The sequence below is a fragment of the Sorex fumeus genome, unplaced genomic scaffold (genome assembly GCF_029834395.1).
Source record: "Sorex fumeus unplaced genomic scaffold, SorFum_2.1 ptg000078l, whole genome shotgun sequence".
Taxonomy (NCBI): Eukaryota; Metazoa; Chordata; class Mammalia; order Eulipotyphla; family Soricidae; genus Sorex; species Sorex fumeus.
The window spans coordinates 9103084-9123645 of record NW_026606135.1 but is presented as its reverse complement, the minus strand read 5'-3'; the positions used below and the strand labels follow the sequence as shown (position 1 = coordinate 9123645).

General features: G+C 46.1%; 1 protein-coding gene across 1 annotated transcript; it reads left to right on the top strand.

The window, feature by feature from the left end:
* The first annotated feature begins 11831 nt into the window (after positions 1–11831).
* FGFBP3 (fibroblast growth factor binding protein 3) lies at positions 11832–12551 on the top strand. Its single transcript, XM_056130440.1, has one exon. The coding sequence runs from the start codon at positions 11832–11834 to the stop codon at positions 12549–12551; it is 720 nt and encodes a 239-aa protein (XP_055986415.1).
* The last annotated feature ends 8011 nt before the right edge of the window (positions 12552–20562 follow it).

The window sequence follows — 20562 nt, the reverse complement described above, 5'->3', positions numbered from 1 at the left end:
TGCAAGGTTCCGTCCCAGTGGAAAACCAGCAGGACCGTACTACTGTTCAAGAAGGGAGACATCCATGACATTAGCAATTATCGCCCGATCTGCCTATTGTCTGTCATCTACAAGTTGTTCACTCGAGTCATCCTAAATAGGATTGGCAGAACACTAGATGAAGGACAACCATGCGAGCAAGCCGGGTTTTGCAAAGGATTCAGCACCATCAACCATATCCACACGGTAACCAAACTCATTGAAGTTTCTCAGGAGTTCAAGATGCCGCTCTGTTTAATGTTCATTGATTTAAAGAAGGCCTTTGATTCTGTTGAGACGGAAGCGGTCACTGAAGCCCTAGCCAATCAGGGCATTCAAGCCCAATACATCAAGATCCTCCGTGAGCTGTATTGCAGATTCACTACCAGGATCTCACCATTCTACAAAGAAGTGATCGTTGATGTCAAGAGAGGGGTTCGGCAGGGTGATACCATTTCACCAAAACTCTTCAGTGCCACCCTCAAGAACATCATGCGATGACTGGAATGGGAAGGAATGGGAGTGAAGATAGATGGTCGGCAATTACACCACCTCCGCTTTGCTGATGACATTGTTTTAATAACACCAAACATCAGCCAAGCGGCACAAATGCTGGCCGACTTTGACCGTGAGTGTGGAAAGGTAGGACTACAGCTGAATCTTACGAACACAATATTCATGAGAAACAGCCTCGCTCCTGATGCCCCATTCGCTCTCAATGGAACGACCATCTCCGAATGCAACAGCTATGTGTATCTAGGTCGAGAAGTCAACATGACAAATGACCTGGCACCCGAGCTGCGCAGGAGGAAGAGAGCGGCTTGGAACGCCTTCAAGAACGTCGAAGAAATAGCTAAGAGGACGAAGAACCTCCGGCTCCGGGCACATCTCTTTGATTCCACTGTTCTTCCTGCATTAACATATGCCTCAGAGACCTGGGCCCTACGCAAACAGGATGAGAACGCTATTCGGGTCTCCCAAAGAAGAATTGAAAGAGCTATGCTTGAAATATCACGTTTCACTCAAATGAGAGAAAGAATCCGGAGTTCTGACATCCGTCGACGATCAAGAATCAGGGACGCTGTCTCATTTGCCAAGGTGTCGAAAATCAGATGGGCTGGTCACGTAATGAGACTTAAAGACGACCACTGGACTAGAGCTGTTACCGACTGGATTCCATGGGATGTCAAAAGACCGCATGGCTGCTCACCTACCAGATGGTCAGACTTCTTGATCAAGATCATGAAAGATCGGTTTGAGGCTCTTCATGTTCCCAGAGCGAACAGATGCCATTGGGCTACACTAGCACGCGACAGGGACAGATGGAGAAGTTACTGGCGCCCACTTGAACAAATCGATGACTAACGGGAAGTTAAGTGATTTAAGTGATTAATGATCCCAATATCCCTTCCACCACCCCACCCCGTGCCCACCCCACCCCGCCTCTGTGGCAGGGCATTCCCTTTTCAAACACACAAATTAACCAACAAAACCTTTGTGCATGGAGGAGACTATCAGCAGCAAAAAGGCAGTCCATGAAATAGGATTAAGGTCCTTGCACATCCTGATCAGGGAAATAGCTCAGTGGACAAAGCACATGCTCTGCACACAGGAGCCCAGGTTTGATCTCTAGCACCACATGCTGACCCAGAGAACCACCAGGTATGGCCCCAAAACAAAACAAAGCAAGGATGACTAAAAACCACATAGCCCATAATGTCCTAATATTCAGGCCATAGAGTACAGTGGATTCGGTGTTTGGCTTGTATAAAACTGACCCAGGGCTGGAACGATAGCACAGCGGGTAGGGCGTTCGCCTTACAAGCGGCCAACATGGCCGACCAGAGTTCGATTCCTCCACCCCTCTCGGAGAGCCCGGCAAGCTACCGAGAGTATTCGATATGCCAGACACAGTAACAACAAAGTCTCCAATGGAGACGTTACTGGGCCCGCTCGAGCAAATCGACGATCAACGGGAGGGCCTTTACCTTTTACCTTTTAAAACTGACCCAGGGGGCTGGAGCTATAGCACAGCGGGTAGGGTGTTTGCCTTGCACGCAACCAACCCGAGTTCGATTCCCAGCATCTCATATGGTCCCCCGAGCACCGCCAGGAGTGGTTCCTGAGTGCAGAGCCAGGAATCACTCTTGTGCATCATTGGGTATGACCCAAAAAGCAAAAAAAAAAAAAAAAAAACCTGACCCAGGTGGGGCTGGATAGCACAGCACATAAGGTGTTTGCCTTGCATGCGACCAACCCAGGTTTGATTCCCAGCATCCCATCCAATATGATCCCCCGAGCACCACCAGGAGTAATTCCTGAGTGCATGAGCCAGGAGTAACCCTTGTACATCACTGGGTATGACCCCCCAAAAAAAGAGAAAAAAAAAGTCTGACCCAGGTTTCATCCACAGCACCTCATATGGTCCCCAGAGCACTTCTAGGAATAATCCCCCCTGATCACAGTCAGGAGTTCCACTATTTATGGCACAAAAACGAAAGCAAAAAATCTAATATTCATATTATATAAATAGTGCTCAACAATAATATAAAAACCTGATTAAGAGGCCTTGAAAATAAAAAATAAAAATCATAAAAAAAAAGAGGTCTTGAAAATGACTTGGTGTCTTAAAGAGCTTTCCTGGAAAGTACAAGGCCATGGATTCAAATCCGGGTTTCTCTAGCAAGTGCTAAGGCCATCATAGTAGACCTGTTTTTTGGTTCCCAAGAGAGAGCCTAAAAGATGGCTCAGTGACTTAGAATGTGCTCACAAGGATAAGCTGAGGTTCTGAGGTTAATGTCAGGATGCCAGAAATGTGTCATGATGATCTTGACTGTCTCATGTCCAGGGTCCCAGGAAAGAGAAAATGTTTTAAAATTTTTAATTAGGGGGCTGGAGAGATAGCACAGCGGGTAGGGCGTTTGCCTTGCACGCGGCTGACCCGAGTTCGATTCCCAGCATCCCATGTGGTCCCGTGAGCACCACCAGGAGTAATTCCTGAGTGCAAAAGCCAGGAGGTAACCCCTGTGCATCGCCAGGTGTGATCTGAAAAGCAAAAAAAAAAAAAAATTTAATTAGGGCCAGAGAGATAGTACAGGTAAATGTGCTTTCCTTGATCTTCAGAATAGACCTAGTTTGACTCTCTGGCACCACACATAATTCACTGAGCGTTACAAGGAGTGATCCCTGAGCTCAGAGTGAGGAGTAAACCATAACTGAAAACTGCTGGTTATGGTTTCCTCATCTGTCCCTACCCCTACTCCCTCTTCACCCCCCGCCAAAAAAAAAACACCAGTTTCAATTTAATTTTTTTAAAATCCTGGGTTGAGCTCAAAGAGATAGTACATGGTTAAAGGTGTTTCCTGCATGCGGTAGACCTAGGGTTAAATCCCTAGCACAGCCTGGTCTCCTGTGCTAGGAGCAATTCAAGTACCACTGGATGTGACCCCAACCCCTTCACCAAAAACAAAAACAAACACCTGAGTCAAAGAAGTAACTCAGTAGCTCAGTAGGTTGATCATGTGCTTTGTATGCAGGAGGTCTGGTTTTAATCGCTAATACCCTTGAACACTGCCAGGAATGACAGTGAGTACAGAGATAGGAATAGCCCCTGAGAATCACTGAGTATGACCTAGAAACTATATAGTTAAGAATTTTTAAATGGACAAAAACTAGAACGATAGTACAATGTTTAGGGTGTTTGCCTTGCAAGCTGCCTGGGTTCAATCCCAGGCATCCCATATTGTTCCCTGCGCTGCCAGAAATAATTCCCAAGTGCAGAGCCAGGAATAACTCCTGATAATCACTGGCTGTGGCCCCAAAATAAATAAATAAATAAATAAATAAAATTTTTAATACAAAAATGGACTAACGGGGGCCAGGATAATAGCTCAAAAATGAACATGTTTTCCATGCAGGAGGCCAGGGTTTGCTCCTTGTGACCACATAGTCCCCTGAAAAATTCAGAGGGAGGTGTTGTGAGTAGCCCCTGACCAGCTGCTCAACATCACTAACCACTACAGAAATGCAGATTAGAAGCTGAAATGAGGTACCACTTCACATTCATTAGGATGGCTTGTTGCTAGAACTAAAGCAAGCAAGCAAGTGAACAGAAAATACCAAGTGTTACTGGTGCTCAGCGCACCATATGTGGTGCTGGGGATTTAAACCAGGACTGACTGCATCTAAGGTAAGTGTCTTAGTTGCTGAACTATCTCTTTAATCCTGAGTTTGACTTTTAGTATTGATTTTTTTTGGTGGGGGTCACACTCGGCGATGCACAGGGTTTACTCCTGGCTTTGACTCAGGAATTACTCCTGGCAGTGCTCTGGGGACCATATGGGATGCTGGGAATCGAACCCGGGTCCACCGCATGCAAGGGAAGCGCCCTACCTGCTGTACTATCTCTCCAGCCCCAAGTCTTGATTTTTTTATTCTTGAATTTTGATAGTACAAAGTGATAACCATTCAATAGAAACCATATTTTTAATTTTCATCTTTTTCTGAGCTATTGCTATGCCATGGTTACTTAGGATACTCACCCCCTGTCTGTGACCATGTTATTGTAGGGCAAACAACCAATGCTCGACTGAAGACTTTTCACTTTTTTTGGCTTTTTGGGTCACATCCGACGATGCTCAGGGGTTACTTCTGGCTCTGCACTCAGGAATCACTCCTGGCGGTGCTCAGGGGACCATACGGGATGCTGGGAATCGAACCCCAGTTTCCCGCTTGCAAGGCAAACGCCCTACCTGCTGTGCTATCACTCCAGCCCCCGAGACTTTTCACTTTTAATACAGTATCTGACTAGGTACACGAGATATTTAATACTGCATTATAAAATAGGTTCTATGTTAGATGATTATGATCAACTCTAGGTTATTAAAATGTGCTGATACAGTTTAAAATTGTAGGTTAAGTTATGATATTTGTATTAAATACATTTCAGCTGCCTGCGTCAAACCATTGTGAGTTGAGGAATGTCTGTACACACAATGTCTGTACTCACAATGGAATATTATTCAGCCAATATAATTCAGCAACTTCTGACTCACGCTTCAATGTGAATAAACCCTGAAGAGATTATGCTAGAGGCCAGAGTGATAGTACAGCAGGATAGGGCATTTGCCTTGCACAGGTCAACCCGAGTTTGATCTCTGGTATTCCATATAGTTTTTCGAGCACAGATAGGAGTAAATTCTGAGTGCAGAAGAACGGGGAGTAACCCCTGAGCATTGCAAGCCAGGTGTAACCCCAAAAAACAGAGAGAGGGGGAGAAGAGAGAGAGAGAGAGAGAGAGAGAGAGAGAGAGAGAGAGAGAGAGAGAATGCTAGATGAAACAAACTAGTCAGTCACAAAGAGGCAAATGATCCCACTTCTGAGAGGTACTTGTCGTTCTCAAAATCAGAGAGACAGAAAGCCAGGGTTGCCAGGGTGTATAAAGGGGGAATGAGGAATTACTGTTGAGGGCGTGTAGAGTTTCAGTTTTGGAAGGTGAACAGGGTTCTGGAGAAGGACTGTAATGTTGGCTGCACACGATGTGAAATGCTTAATGCCAAAGAGCTGAGCTTCTAAAATGAAGTTAGGCCTGGGGGGCTGGGAGAACTTAGTGTACAATCTCCAGAGCACTGCAACCAAGAGTGCGGTCCCTGACAATCATTGAGAGTAAAGCTCTCGACCAAGTGTGCAAGCCTCAGTGAGCACTGCAACTAAGTGTGTGAGTACAAAGTGTGCAAATTCTTGTAAGGGAAAAACTTTAATATTAATTTAGAAGACAAAATAGAGGGTCCAAGAGATAATACAGGCGTTTAGGCACTTGCCTTGCATCCCACCAGCCCTCGTTCAAATCCTCCAGCACCACATAACGGAACCCCCAAACACTCCCATGTATCATTGTTGAGCCAAGAATAGCCAGAAATAGCCCCTGAGCATCACTGGGTGTGGGCCCAGAACCCCCACCCCAAATGCATTAATTAACAGACCAGAGCGATAATACAAGGAGTAGGGCATTTGCTTTGCATATGGTCAATCCAGGTTTGCTCCTCAGTATCCCATATGGTCTCCTAGGTCTGCCAGGAGTTACTCCTGAGCACAGGGCAGGAGTAGGCCCTGGGCACCAGCAGGTTTGGCCCCCAAACAAACAAACAAAAAGATCATAAAATACAAATAAGTAAATGGAGAATTGAAATGGCAGGGTCTGTGGGGGGAGGGGGGAGAGGACGCATCTAGTGGTGCTCAGGAGCTGTTCCTGGTTCTGTGCTCAGGACTTGCTCCCAGTAATTACTTGGGAAATCTTTTGATTCCAGGAATTGAACTCAGATCTCCTGCATGTAAACCATGTACTCAGCCCATTGAACTCTTCGCAAGTGCCCCCAAATGGTTAAATTTTTATCTTATGTGTATTTTACCGCAATTTACCAAAAGTAAAGGTAAAGGTAAAGGCCCTCCCGTTGATCGTCGATTTGCTCGAGCGGGCCCAGTAACGTCTCCATTGGAGACTTTGTTGTTACTGTGTCTGGCATATCGAATACTCTCGGTAGCTTGCCGGGCTCTCCGAGAGGGGCGGAGGAATCGAACTCGGGTCGGCCATGTTGGCCGCTTGTAAGGCGAACGCCCTACCCACTGTGCTATCGCTACCAAAAGTAGTTTATGATAAGAAGTTACTGCCTTCTGTTGAGCCATAGCCATCTACCTGCGCTTACTTTTTCTTTGGTGTTAGTGTTTCTGACCGAAGGCATGGTCTCTGTAATAACTATTTCTTTTTAATTTTTTGGGGGGGTCACGCCCGGCGATGTTCAGCGGTTACTCCTGGCTCTGTACTTAGAAATTACCCCTGGCAGTGCTCAGGGGACCATGTGGGATCCTGGGAATCGAACCTGGGTTGGCCGCATGCAAGGCAAACGCCCTACCCGCTGTGCTATCACTCCAGTCCCTGTAATAACTATTTTAATAATTTTGACTGTTTAGATAATAAAACATTTTTTAGTTTGTTTTGGGTTCACCTGGAAGTGCTCAGGAATTACTCCTGTCCCTGTGCTCAGAGATCACCCCTGGTGGGGCTCAGGGAGCCATATGTGTTGCTGGAGATTGAACCTGGGTCTTCTACACTGTTTTACTCTCCAACCAGACAATACGCACTTTATTATATATAGCATCTAACGTCACAAGATGTCACTCTTCAGATGAAAAATTATTTAAGTTTATGAGAACAATAAGTAATACTAGAGCAGCATTTATTTATTTATTTATTTATTTATTTTTGGCTTTTTGGGTCACACCAGCAATGCACAGGGGTTATTCCTGACTTTGCACTCAGGAATCACTACTGGCAGTGCTCAGGGGACCATATGGGATGCTGGGGATCGAACCTGGGTAGGCCGCATCAAGGCAAATGCTCTACCCACTGTACTATCGCTCCAGACCCCTAGAGCAGCATTTAAAAGCCAGTAACAACTCCTGGTCTTACACAAAGCAGAATGATTCTCTGGGTAAGAGTTTTCTATCTGTCAAATGTCTTAACAAGTTACTTTGCTTAATTTTGCGACATTAGTATATTAAACTTCATAATTACTAATTGGTGTCAATATATCTTTAATTAGTATAATTAAGACATAACTAACTTGGAAAATGACAGTAGTGAAACAGAGCTGAAATGTAAAGAATGGATAGCAGAAAGTCGGAGGATCTGTGTCTCTACCCTCTCCTCTCCACAAGGGGGCAGTTGGCAGAGCAACACATCAAATCCTTTCAACTCTGACCACCAGTGGAAACAACTTCCTTTCTTAGATTAATACACCCTAGCACTGTAGCACTGTCCTCCCATTGTTCATCCATCTGCTCAAGCCGGCACCAGTAACGTCTTCATTCTGAGACTTGTTGTTACTGTTTTTGGCATATCGAATACGCCATGGGGAGCTTGCCAGACTCTGCTGTGCGGGCGGGATACTCTCGGTAGCTTGCCGGGCTCTCCGACAGGGGCGGAGGAATCGAACCCGGGTCAGTTGCGTGCAAGGCAAACGCCCTATGCTATCACTCTGGCCCATATTAATACACGCTACCATATATTTTTTGAATGTGCTAAAACAAATTCAAATACATTCTCTGGGACTGGAGCTGTAGTACAACAAGTATGGTACTTGCCTTGCTCACAGCTGGTACAGGTTTGATCCTTGGCATCCCAGATGGTCCCCCAAGTCGACTAGAAATCATCCTTGAGCGCAGATACAGGAGTAAGCCCTGAGCACCACCAGGTGTGACCCAAAAAACAAATAATAATAATGATGATAATTATAATAATAATACATGCTCCTAATTATATTTTTGTGTGTGTGTATGTGTGAAGCAAGAATTTTGTTTGTTTGTTTGGGGGGGCGCACACTCAATGATACCCAAGCTTTATCCTTTATTTTTTGACAGAAAATCTTGACTTTATTTATTTTTAGGTAGTATTTCTTTTTTCCTAAGCTTTACTCTTGACTCTGTGCTCAAGGACCACTCCTGGAGATAATATGGGATGCTGAGGATCAAACCCAGGTTGGCCACGTGCAAGGCAAGCATCCTACCCACTGTACTATCTTTCCAGCTCTCACAGGATAGCTTTAATTAAACAAAGATTACTTAGAAGGACTCAAGGGGAGAGAAAGAGAGAAAATACATGTGAAAAAGAGAACACCGACTTCTCCAGAGTACGAAAAAGCAGAAGCAGAGAGACAGAGACAAGCAAGCCAGCTATGCATTTACGGGAGAACAGGGGTCTTGAAGGATCAGTCTAAAATATTTTCATTGCTATAGTAGTAATCAAACTATAACTGTTCAAATGAATAGCAAGAGATGTTCAGTAATAGGAAATAGTGTCTGCAAGGACATATTAGAAAATATAATGAGATTTCCTGGTAAATTGAAAAGACAATTTAGAAAAATGTTTACATATGTAAAACAATTATAGTTAAAATAGACTCATGAAACAAAAAGGGGTTGAGTGCTGGAAGAGAGTTCAAAGGGATGGAGTGAATGCCCGGCTTGCAGAGGTCCCAGGCTCTCTTCCAGGCACCACATGGCTCAAAGCAGCATCTAACCAATTAATCTTGAGATTTGACCTCTAGCCCCCTGAGTTGATCTCCACCCTCAACACATTGGTTCTTAAAGATTATACCATTATACCTGGCACTTGCCTTGAATGTGGCTGGCCAGGGTTCAATCCCTGGCACCACATACCGCATATGGTCGCCCGCCAGGAGTGATCCCTGAACAAAGAGCCAGGAGTAAGCTCTAAGCACCTCCAGGTGTGGCCCCCAAAAAGAACAAAAGCAAAAAAGATTATATCGTTTAAATCAGTACTATTTGCAACTATATTCCAAATACATTTTAAACTTTTATTTTTACCAATTTTATTTACATAATGTATCTAAAAATATTCAAAAATTCAAGTGCCTGTACCTGGCAAACTGCTAGACTACACAAAAAAGGAAGGAGGATACTATATTTTTATTACAGTAGTTATTAGAATTAAGATTTTTATTAGGACGAGAGGAATCGAAAGAGCTATGCTTAGAATATCACTTTTCACTCAAGTGAGAGAAGGAATCCGGAGTTCCAACCTCTGTCGACGGTCAAGAATCAGGGACGCTGTCTTGTTTGCCAAGGCATCGAAAATCAGATGGGCCAGACACGGAATGCGATTTAGAGACAACCACTGGACTAGAGCTGTTACCGACTGGATTCCACAGGACGTCAAAAGGACACGTGGCTGCCCACCTACAAGATAGTCAGACTTCTTTGTCAAAACCCTGAATAAATGGTTTGAGGCTCTTCGTGTTCCTGGAGTGAGCAGATGCCATTGGGCTACACTAGCACGCGACAGGGATGAATGAAGATGTTACTGGCGCCCGCTTGAGCACATTGAAGATTAACGGGATGACAAGTGACAAGTGACAAGTGATTAGGACGAGAAAGACTGTCAGAAATGTTGGAATTCAGGGTGGCCAGGGTAGGCAAGGTGGCAAAAATTGCTTAACTTTCAAGCTTGAGGCATGAGTTGAAGGCCTAGAGTTGGATTCTAGTGTTGGCCCTGGGTGCCCATTCTAGTGCAGGAACGCCCCCTGCCTTGCAGGGACAGAGTGTGCTCTCAGATTTCTGAGTGCAAAGGCAGGAATAACCTCTGAGCATTGCTGGGTGTGGACCAAAACCCAAAAATAAATAAATAAAAATATTGAGGGGCTGGAGCAATAGCATAGCAGGTAGGGAGTTTGCCTTGCACCGGGCCTCTGTCAGGGCGCCAGAACCAGCAACACACCTCCACTGTGAAAGCCCACAAACACTCATGTGTGAGACCCCTGCTGTTCCACTTAAGGTACAAAGGGGCGGGAGCAGATAAGAAAAAGAAAATAGAGAACTCAGAATGATTTGAAAAAAGTGTAACTAGTCCCTGGTTTACAATTTTGCCAATTGATGGTGAGGGTGGATGGACAGAATATTGCGTTGTTTCAGGGCTGGAGTGATAGTTCAGCAGGTAGGGCGTTTGCCTTGCATGTGGCCGCTCTGATTTGATCCCCGACCCTGAGCATCACCAGGAGTGATTTCTGAGTGCAAAGCCAGGAGTAACCTCTGAGCATTGCTGGGTGTGGACCAAAGACCAAAAATAAATAAATAAAAATATTGAGGGGCTGGAGCAATAGCACAGCGGGTAGAGAGTTTGCCTTGCACGCGGCCAACCTGGGTCCGACTCCCAGCATCTCATAAGGTCCCCCGTGCACCGCCAGAAGTGATTCCTGAGTGCAAAGCTAGGAGTAACCCCTGAGCATGGCCGGGTGTGACCCAAAAAGAAAAAAAAATATTGAGCTGTTTCATTTTACTTTAACTCTTGAACTTAAGATGTTTCTATTTAACTTTTTCTTTTGGGGGGTAGGGGGACACACAATGCAGTGCTCAGGGCTGACTCCTGGCTCTGCATTCAGTAATTATTCCTGACAGGGACCATACAGGGTGCAGGGGATCAATCCCGAGTAGGCCGTTTGCAAGGCAAGCAAGCGTTGTACCTGCTGTACTATCTCTTTAGCCCTCTTTCTGTTTAACTTTTATTATCATTTTATAAAGCAACGGTTGATTAAAAGTCACGTAGTAATTTTAAACACTGGAAGCAAATACAATATGTACATTTCATGTTTCAGTGCCACTTCTATCGTGCATCGTGTGTGTGTGTGTGTGTGTGTGTGTGTGTGTGTGTGTGTGTGTGTGTGATGGCGCTGGGAAACCGCCCTGTGTGAGCGAAGTCTGGGAGGGGCAGAACGGGGAGGCCCCTTTCTGTCTCATTGATAGCACATTCATTCGCTGGGAACCAGCTAAAAGGGACAAACCCTTTATGCAGTCTTTCTCTCCACCCAGTTAAGTCTACACCAGAACTCGGTAAGAACAAAGTACTTGAATCTGAAATGATTTTTATGTCAGTTTATTGGAAGGGGGGAGAAGTGAGGAGATGGAGGTAGGGGAAGTGGCGCTAATTATCAGACACCACTTCGCTGTTCTGTTTTGCCTCAGAGAAAAGTGCAATGCAGAAATGGTCTCAAAATGACTTTATTCAGGCAGAAAACGGCGGTCTCCCGGGAGAACTTCTTAAAAGATGTTCTCCTAGGCAGAAGTTGACCCCTGGAACTCTGGGGAGGGAGATCGGGCAGGTGCAAGCGCTAGGGCTAAGGACTGCGTGCGCCAGTCAGATTTAGCCTCAGTCCTGAGGTCTGGGGGGGATGCTGCTTTCTCTCTCTCTTTCTCCAGGCGCGGCCTCCACAGAAACGCTACGAAGAGCTGAGAGGGGCCGAGCCATGCGTCCTCGGAGGTTGCAAACGTGCCTCTCGCTGCTGCTGCTGCTGCTGTGCGGCGGCTGCAGACCCGCAGTCTCCAGGAGGGCCGAGGAACCGGCCCCGGGTCCCTCTCGCGGCCGGTTCGTCAGCCCGGAGGGGCACGCTTGCAGCTGGCAGCTCCTGCTGCCCGCCCCGGGGCCCGCCGAGCTGGCCCTGCGCTGCCGGGGTCCCGACGGGGCGCACCAGGCGTGCACCTACCGCGGGGCGCCCGAGCGCTGCGCCGCCTACCCCGCCCGCCGCGCGCTCTACTGGAAGCAGGTGCTGGGCGCCCTGCGCAGGAGGCGGCGGCCCTGCCAGGACCCCGCGCCGCTGCGGGCCCGCCTGTGCGCGGGCAGGAAGGGCCCGGGAGCCGAGCTGCGCCTGCGGCCCGCCGCGCCCCCTCCGGCCGGTTTGTCTCGGGAGCCCAAGGCCCGGGCCCGAAGCCGCGGGCGGCCCCGCCAGGCCCAGCCGGAGCGCGCCCAAGGGGCCCCGCCTTCCCCGCCCCGGGAGAAGCTCCCGCCGCGGCCGACGCAGGTCGGGAAGAAGAAGGCGGTGGTGGCCTCGGACCCCGAGCACCCCCCAGCGCGGGGGACCCCGGCCGACCCCGACGGGCTGGACGGGAACGCGCAGCTCGCCGGCACCTACTGCGCCGAGAAGTGGCACTCGCTCTGCGACTTCTTCGTCAATTTCTGGAACGGCTGAGCCCGCCACCAGCAGCCCCGAGGGACCGTGCGGGAATGTACGCAGCGGGGGATCGGGAGATTTGGGGCCCTCAAGGCTGAGATGGGAAGAAAGTAAAGGGTGGGGGAGAGAGATCGGGAGAGAGAGATTGGGGAGGGTGGGAGAGGTGGGGGGGGGAGTCGAGGGGGGAAGGTAAGGGGCACCGGGAAGCTCCGAGATTACAGAGAAGTTGCCACCTTTGAAGCATCTCGATCTTAATTGAGAGCAGAAGAAATCGGGGCAATAAAAGCAGGAAGACCTGAAACGTGCAATAACTTATACTATAGACATGGGAGAATCTGGCAGAGAAAACACTGGAGGGAAAAAAAAGGGAGTGGGGGCAGGTCGGAGATGGGGGGCAGAGGCAAACTTGAATCTTCCCTGGCAGGCAGGATACAACGTCGACTGTTCAACACATTTATGTTCAGATGTAATCACCGAGCAGTGGATAACATAAGCTAGGTTGAATTGTTCTGTCCTCTTATCGAATTAGTTAACAGAATAACTGCTTTTTCTTCATCTTCTTTGGGGATTAGTATAAACGGGTGCTGCCTAGGGTAATAGATGATCTCTTTAGGGCTAGAAGCCATTTAGAGGTCAAAACTGACACCGGTGAAAAATTTTCGGGATGGTTGCCTTTGAATCTTTGTTGAAGGGCCGCTTTTTAAGCAGAGATGCCCACTGTTCGAACATGTTTTCATTAACCTTGCAAATTTAGAGATGAGTTGGAGAAGTTGAACAGTCCCGGGGGGGTATTAAAAAACAATTTTCTTTAGAGTTAATCGTCTTTTTAAAAACAACTAAAATCTAGGTAGTATCTAGCAGTGTTTTTAGAACATCGTATGTATTTCATGTAACTGACTGCTAAGTATTTCATTTAAAATAAAGTGTACTGAGACAATGGTAGAGGGAAAAACTCTGGTGTCCTGTTGTGACAATGTATGTATGAAACCCTATCTCAGCATTGTAAATTATAATGCTTCAATAAGAACAAAATATTAAAAAAATCTTTTGTTAGACTTTGCAATGTTAACTGCTCAATAAAAATATATGGATTTAAAGTACTAGGGAAGCAACGGAAATTCTGACAGGTATGATCTAATTCTGTATTAATTTCCTATATTCTGTTGGCTGAAAGAAGTGTCTAAGGGTAAACTTTACTAGGAGAAGATTCAGTGACAAAACCAGAGCTCTTGAGATGGTCAAGTTAAAAGCATCGGTCAGTCAGGTCAAGCGGAAAGAAAAGATAATGGAGGCCCTAAGGAAAACTCCATTTCCCTGACCTTTCCAGTGCTGAGCGGCTGCCCACACTCTGTGGCTCCCGGCCTCCTTCCATAATCCAGTTGCCTCATTACACATCTCTGACAATCACCCTTCCTTCTCCCTCTTTTATTTAAAAGGACCCAGGGATTATGTTAATATCATTAATACACATTAATGGTGAATTATTGTCCAAATAATCCTGGTTTATCATTTTTTGCAACCTTGATTTCCCAAAGCTAACTATCATGGCTATAGGGGGCCAGAGAAATATTACAGTAAGTAGGGTGTTTGCCAACCTAGGTTTGATCCCTGTCACCCCATATGTTTCCCCAAAGCCCTGCCAGGAGTGATCCCTGAGCACAAAGCATGGAGAAGTATGTATATACTTATGTAAATATATATATTAGGAGCCTCAAAGGGCTAAACACATGTCTGGCATGTAGAGGCTCAGGTTCAAGTCCCAATACCCTGTGTCCCCTGAGTAGTCCTAGAAATACCTCCCAGACTTCAGAGGACCCTTCTCCAAATTTAATCAGTGACATTCCTAAAGTCTGGTTTAAAATTGTCAAACTAGAAAAAGAAGAAAACCGGCTGGGGGCCCTCACAGCTCCCGGAGAATGCTCCAGGTCCCAAACAGAGCTGATATCACCAGGAGGTCCCAGATGGGGTAGGTGCTGCATCCTGCCAGATGGAACCCCGATGACCATGAGCCTGCAAGCAGGCACCAGGACATTCTTTCCAAACTGCAATGGGGCCACCCGGGCTCCCAGGCAACCTCTGATTCCAGAAGTCACGCCCACAACCCGATCCCCAGTGACATCTTACAGCACACAGCCACAAAGAAGAAAACCAGCTGGGGGTGGGGGGCACAGCTCCCGGAGAATGCTCCAGGTCCCAAACAGAGCTGATATCACCGGGAGGTCCCAGATGGGGTAGGTGCTGCATCCCGCCTTCTCCAGATGGAACCCGGATGACCATGAGCCTGCAAGCAGACACCAGGATATTGTTTCCAAACCGCGCGGCCGCTTATGCAGCCGCGTGACATCTCCTTATATACAAAGTGATCAATGGAAAGTAAATCATCCAACGTTTCTCCCTGAAAATCAGACTTAACTCTTTTGCAAACCACAACACCCAAAAGGAGAGAAAGAACACAGGGGAATGCCCTGCCACAGAGATAGGGTGGGATGGGGGGGATGGGGGGTGGGAGGGATACTGGGATCCATCCGTGGTGGTGGGAAATGGGCACTGGCGGAGGGATGGGTATTCGAAATAAAAAAAAATTGTCAAACTAGCCAATGTTCTTTGGCCTATACAAAGGCAAGAAGGAAAGACCAGATTTTAAGTTGTTTTCTTTCCTTTTTTCCAGGGATTGAACCATACTCAGTGGTACTAAGGAGTTACTCCTGGCTCTGTGCTTGAGGAACTATATCTGGTTCTAGGGATTGAACCAGGTCAGCTGCATACAAGGCAAGCACTTTAACCCCTCCCTGTACTATCTCTTTGACTCCCTGCCCCAAGTTTTTTGAGGGGGCAAAACAGGGTAGTGCTCAAGTCTTATTCCTGGCTCTGTGCTCAGGAATAACTCCTGAAAAGGCTTAATGAGTTGGTTGCATTGAACATAAATAACTCACCCCCTGTATGAACTATCCCTTTGGCCTCATTCAGTATGCTGTTTAAAAATCATTTGCCTTGGGAGCTGGAGTGATAGCACAGCGGGTAGGGCATTTGCTTTGCACGCAGCTGACCCAGGTTCGATTCCCATCATCCCATATGGCCCCCTGAGCACCGCCAGGACTAATTCCTGAGTGCAAAGCCAGGAGTAACCCCTGAGCATTGCCGGGTGTGACCCCAAAAAATCATTTGTCTTGGGGGCTGGTGCAATAGTACAGCAGGAAAGGTACTTTTGCCTCGCATGTTGACTCAGGTTTGATCTCCAGCATCCCATATGTTCCCCTGAGCACTGCCAGGAGTGATTTCTGAGTGCAGAGCCAGGAGTAAACCCTGACTATTGCCAGGTGTGATCCCAAAACTGCAGCACTGTAGCACTGTTCTCCTGTTGTTTATCGATTTGCTTTGTATTTCCTGTTCTTTTTCTTCAGGGAAGTGCAATATCCATTTTCTAATAAGTCAGCCCTAGCCTGCAGAAAAGCAGAAGATCCAAGAAGCCAGCAGAGAAACAAGATGCAAGAAATTTGGGATCCTAGATAACCTCATGGAAAACTGTCTCACTGCTCCACATGAGTCCATCATGAAGGAAAAATAAAATGCACAGTCAGCCCTCGGTGTTTCTCGACTCCATGTTTATGAATTGTTCCACCTGCTGAAGCTTATTTGTAACCTCCAAAGCAATAGTTATGGCTCTTTTCTGTTTATTCATGGCAGGAGCGATTCATGGCAGTGGAGAAAATTTGGGATGGCAAATGTACATGTGCCCCGCAGAGGAGGAACAAGGTGCCACACTGTCTTCTTGTTTCGACTCACACTGCAAACAAGTTCTCTTTGTGAAATGCATGCTGCCATGTTGGGTCACATTTTTGTGCTCTTTGTTGGTAATTTCACAGTTTAATGCCCCCTGAGGCTGGTGCTCAAAGTGCCATCTAGTGTTCTCATGTGCAAGAAAGCTGTGTCTAAAGAAGGAAATAGGTATTCGATAGGTAACTCATCAGGTGTGAGTTATAAAATTACTGGTCATGAATTCAGTGATAACGAGCTATCACAAGCAATTAAATACAGTGTCTTTAAATAGAAATGCACATCAAACAAGGTTATGGGATATGGCTGAGCAGTAGAGCACTTGCTGGATTTGATTCCCGATTTTTCTCCCTCCTGCCCCCCCCCCAAAAATAGAGCTAAAGCTAAGAGTTACATGATGGAGGTCAACATACTTGGAAAATTCATCTCTCTGAGCCTATTGTCCATGTAGATCAGAGAAGAGAATAAGACTGTTGGAAAAATAAAATGAGAAGCTCATGGGAAGTTCCAGCACATTGCAAGTATCTAATATATATGTCCTTACTGTTTCTATTTCCTTTAGTACACATGCAGGCATCTAAGGGGGAAGTTTCAGACGTCAAGGTCACTTATACAAAATGGTAACCAGCAGTACTCCATCTCAGCTGGGAACAGCATAAAGGAGATAAATGAGAAATGCATAATTGCATTTGATCAGAATCACCTGATAATGCGAACAATAGACAATGTTCACATCCCCGTGTGGAAGTGAGGGACATGGGTGTACATCATTAGTGAGGATGATTTGAAAGGAGATGAGACTGTATGGGGGATTGGGGACCACAAATGATCTCTTAACTCAATAGTTTTCTTACAACTTCAAAGAATAACTCTTCCTGCTTTGACCAATGCTTACCACATGTGACCTCTGGCTTACCACATTAAACAATTCCCTCCACTTAAAATACTTAAAGAAGGCATAAATGCAAACTGAAAATCCCCTACATTCGGCGCCCCCGACACACACACCAACTCCCTTTAAAGCAAGGAAGCTGCGTTAGTGATTTAAAAATTATTGAATGGTTATCATATGCAGAGAAGTTTAAAAAGTGTAAGATGCTATCGATAAAACCAACAGAAGGCAGAATACGTTAGAGTAAACTCAACAACAAATTTGCCAGCATTAAATTAAAGACCCCAAAATACTTCTGAGGGAGGGCTAAGAAAGACTTGAATAAATGAAAACACAAATTTATTTATTGTTGTTAAATAAGAAGACTTAACATTTTAAAAATGTCCATCCATGATGTATATATTGATTTAATCATGAATACAATAAAACTACTGGCAGGATTTGGGGGTATGATAACGAGCCAATGTTATAAAATTCCAAAGGAGAAACAGAATGAACTTGGAGTCTTTAAGAATGCAGGTTTGTATGTGTTAGATAAAAAGAATAAAATGCTTTTGTTCGAGCCACAATTTGGAATGGCTAAAGGCAGACTCTCGCCAAGGACTGTGGGTAGCACAGAACCAAATAATGTTAACAATGTGGAGTCCCTGTTTCTAGGTAACTGCAGGAACTCTCCAGGAAAGGCCAGATGTTTCCAACGGACCCTTCTTGTGACAGTCTGACAGTTGCAGCCTTTGAGCTGGGTGACCATGGTGAGGCTAAAGACTAAACCTTTGATCTGTATGTTTCTTTTGTTCCCAGGCTCTGTGATCACAGTGAGAACAATTCTTCTCCAAACGGAGACAGGGACTTGGCCCTGGTGCCCTGATTTTAGGACATGAGAAGTGAAGGAAGGGAAGGTGGCCAGTGTGTGAGCCAAAACTCATTGTTTCTGTTGGATCACATGGAAGCATTCAAAGACATTATTTACCAGTGTTAAACAGCAATATAGTCTTTTTACTCTTCTGATCCCTCCTTATTGCTGCCCGAGGCTCAGAATGTTTTCAATTTTTTTTAAGGGGACGGGGCAGGGGGATGACATGGGCTGGAGGATTGGTACAGCAGGTAGGGGCTTGCCCTGCATGTGGCCAACCTAGATTCCATATCTTCAGCATCACATATAGTCCCCCAAACCCTGTCAGGAGTGATCCCTGAGCACAGAGCCAAGAGTAAGCCCTTAACACTGCTGAGAGTGCCCCCCCACACGTAACCCCCCTCCAAAGCAGGGGAGCAAAGCAAAACAACACATGATAGTATATGGAACATGTATGCACCCTATCCCCACACAGAGAACTGGAACATTCTAAAAAACTTTCGGGCAGCAGTGTGCTCAGAGCAACACTGTTTAGGGCAGTTATTTATCTAAAGTAACATTGGTTTTCAACACTGTATACATTTTGCCACACCACATTCAATATCAAAGAACCAAGAACCTGAGGCCACAGTCCTTTGGGCACCCTCCACCGTTTGCTCCCAACCCTCCTGAACACTCTTCTCTTGAGTCAATGGCTCACACGGAAATCTCAATCAATCAATTCACCAATCAATCAATTCATCAATCAATAGTCCAGCAATCTTAGTCAATCAGTTAGTGTAATGGATTTTAATCAAGGGTTCCTGCCTGCACTTCAACCTGAGCCTTCTCCCTGCGCTCTGTTCATCTTTTGGGGTGCTTTGGGTTACTCACAGAGTGGTGCTTGCGTGTTGCTCCTAGTGGGGCTGAAGTAACTTTTTGGGGGTGAGACTTCTTTTTTTGGTCACACTTGGCAATACTCAGGGGTTCCTCCTGGCTCTGCACTCAGGAATTATTCCTGGAGGTGCTCAGGGGACCATATGGGATGCTGGGGATCAAACCTGGGTGAGTTGTGTATAAAGCAGCGCCCTAACCCCTGTACTATCACTCCACCCACCTGAAGTAACTTTTATATGAAATTAAATAGTGTACTTTCTAGGACTGGAGAGATAGGAGGCTTGTCTTGCTGACCTGAGTTCAATCCCCGGCACCCCACATGGTCCCCTAAGGCTTACCTGAGCATACAGCTGGGAGTAAACCTGGAGCACAGCTGGATGTGTCCCCTAAACCAAACAAAAAAAAGAAATAGTATACTTTCTGCCAAGTTCACATAACAATTCTGTTTGAATTGAATTGATGTTTGACTAGAAAGAGTTTCATGCTGACAGAAGGCTAATTCCAGAATGCTTTTCAAAAAATATAATAATGTTGCAACGGTTTTGTCCGTTTTCTAAGTTTGCCAATTTTCTGGATAAATTTTCTTCATTTCCTACTAGGGATTTTTGAGTTTGAATTTTGAGTTTTGATTTAATAGGAAAAAGTTTATTTTAAAATTCTTAGCCCGGCAAGCTACCGAGAGTATTCGATATGCCAGACACAGTAACAACAAAGTCTCCAATGGAGACGTTACTGGGCCCGCTCGAGCAAATCGACGATCAACGGGAGGGCCTTTACCTTTACCTTTACCTATTGCTGTGGCTGTGTGTGAACCCTCCAAATAAAACAAAATAATTTTTTGTTTTGGGGTCACACCTGGCTGTGTTCAGGGGTTATTCCTTGATCTTCACTCATGAATTATTCCTGGTAGGCTGGTGGGACCATATAAGATGTCAGGGATTGAACCTGGGTTGGCTTTGTGCAAGGGTGCAGAGCCAGGAATCAGCCCTGAGCATCGCGGGGTGTGACTCAAAAAGTCAAAAAAGAAAAAAAAAGAGCTTAGTTTTATTACTCCTTTTTTTTTCTTTTTGGGTCACACCCAACGATGCACAGGGGTTACTCCTGGCTCATGCACTCAGGAATTACTCCTGGTGGTGCTCAGAGGACCACATGGAATGCTGGGAATTGAACCCGGGTCAGGCGCATGCAAGGCAAACGCTCTACCCACTGTGCTGTCACTCCAGCCCCTGCTGGTTCTCCTTGACCAATCTGGCCAGATGGTTCAATTCTAGGGTCTAGGTGCTGGGGAAAACCAAGCAACACCCAAAGGCTGTACAGTGTCAGGGATTACACAGGGATTGGCACACGCAGGACAAGCACTTTAAACCTTGCGCTAGCTCCATACATGCTCCTTATGTGCTGGATAAAGGGAGAGCTCTTGACATGCTCATCCCTCAAGGGTAGTATGTAATGTTAAGAGCAGATACTATGGAGTCAGATAGGCCAGAATCAAATCCCAGCTCCACGTCTCATTTGTAGTTGAGGCAAAGGGAGAAAGTTCCTATAGGGAGCCACGAAACCTATCTTGTGTACCTAAAGAAACACAAAGGGATCTTGACTCCCTAGTTAGACAGTCTTGTGGTTACCAATTTCCT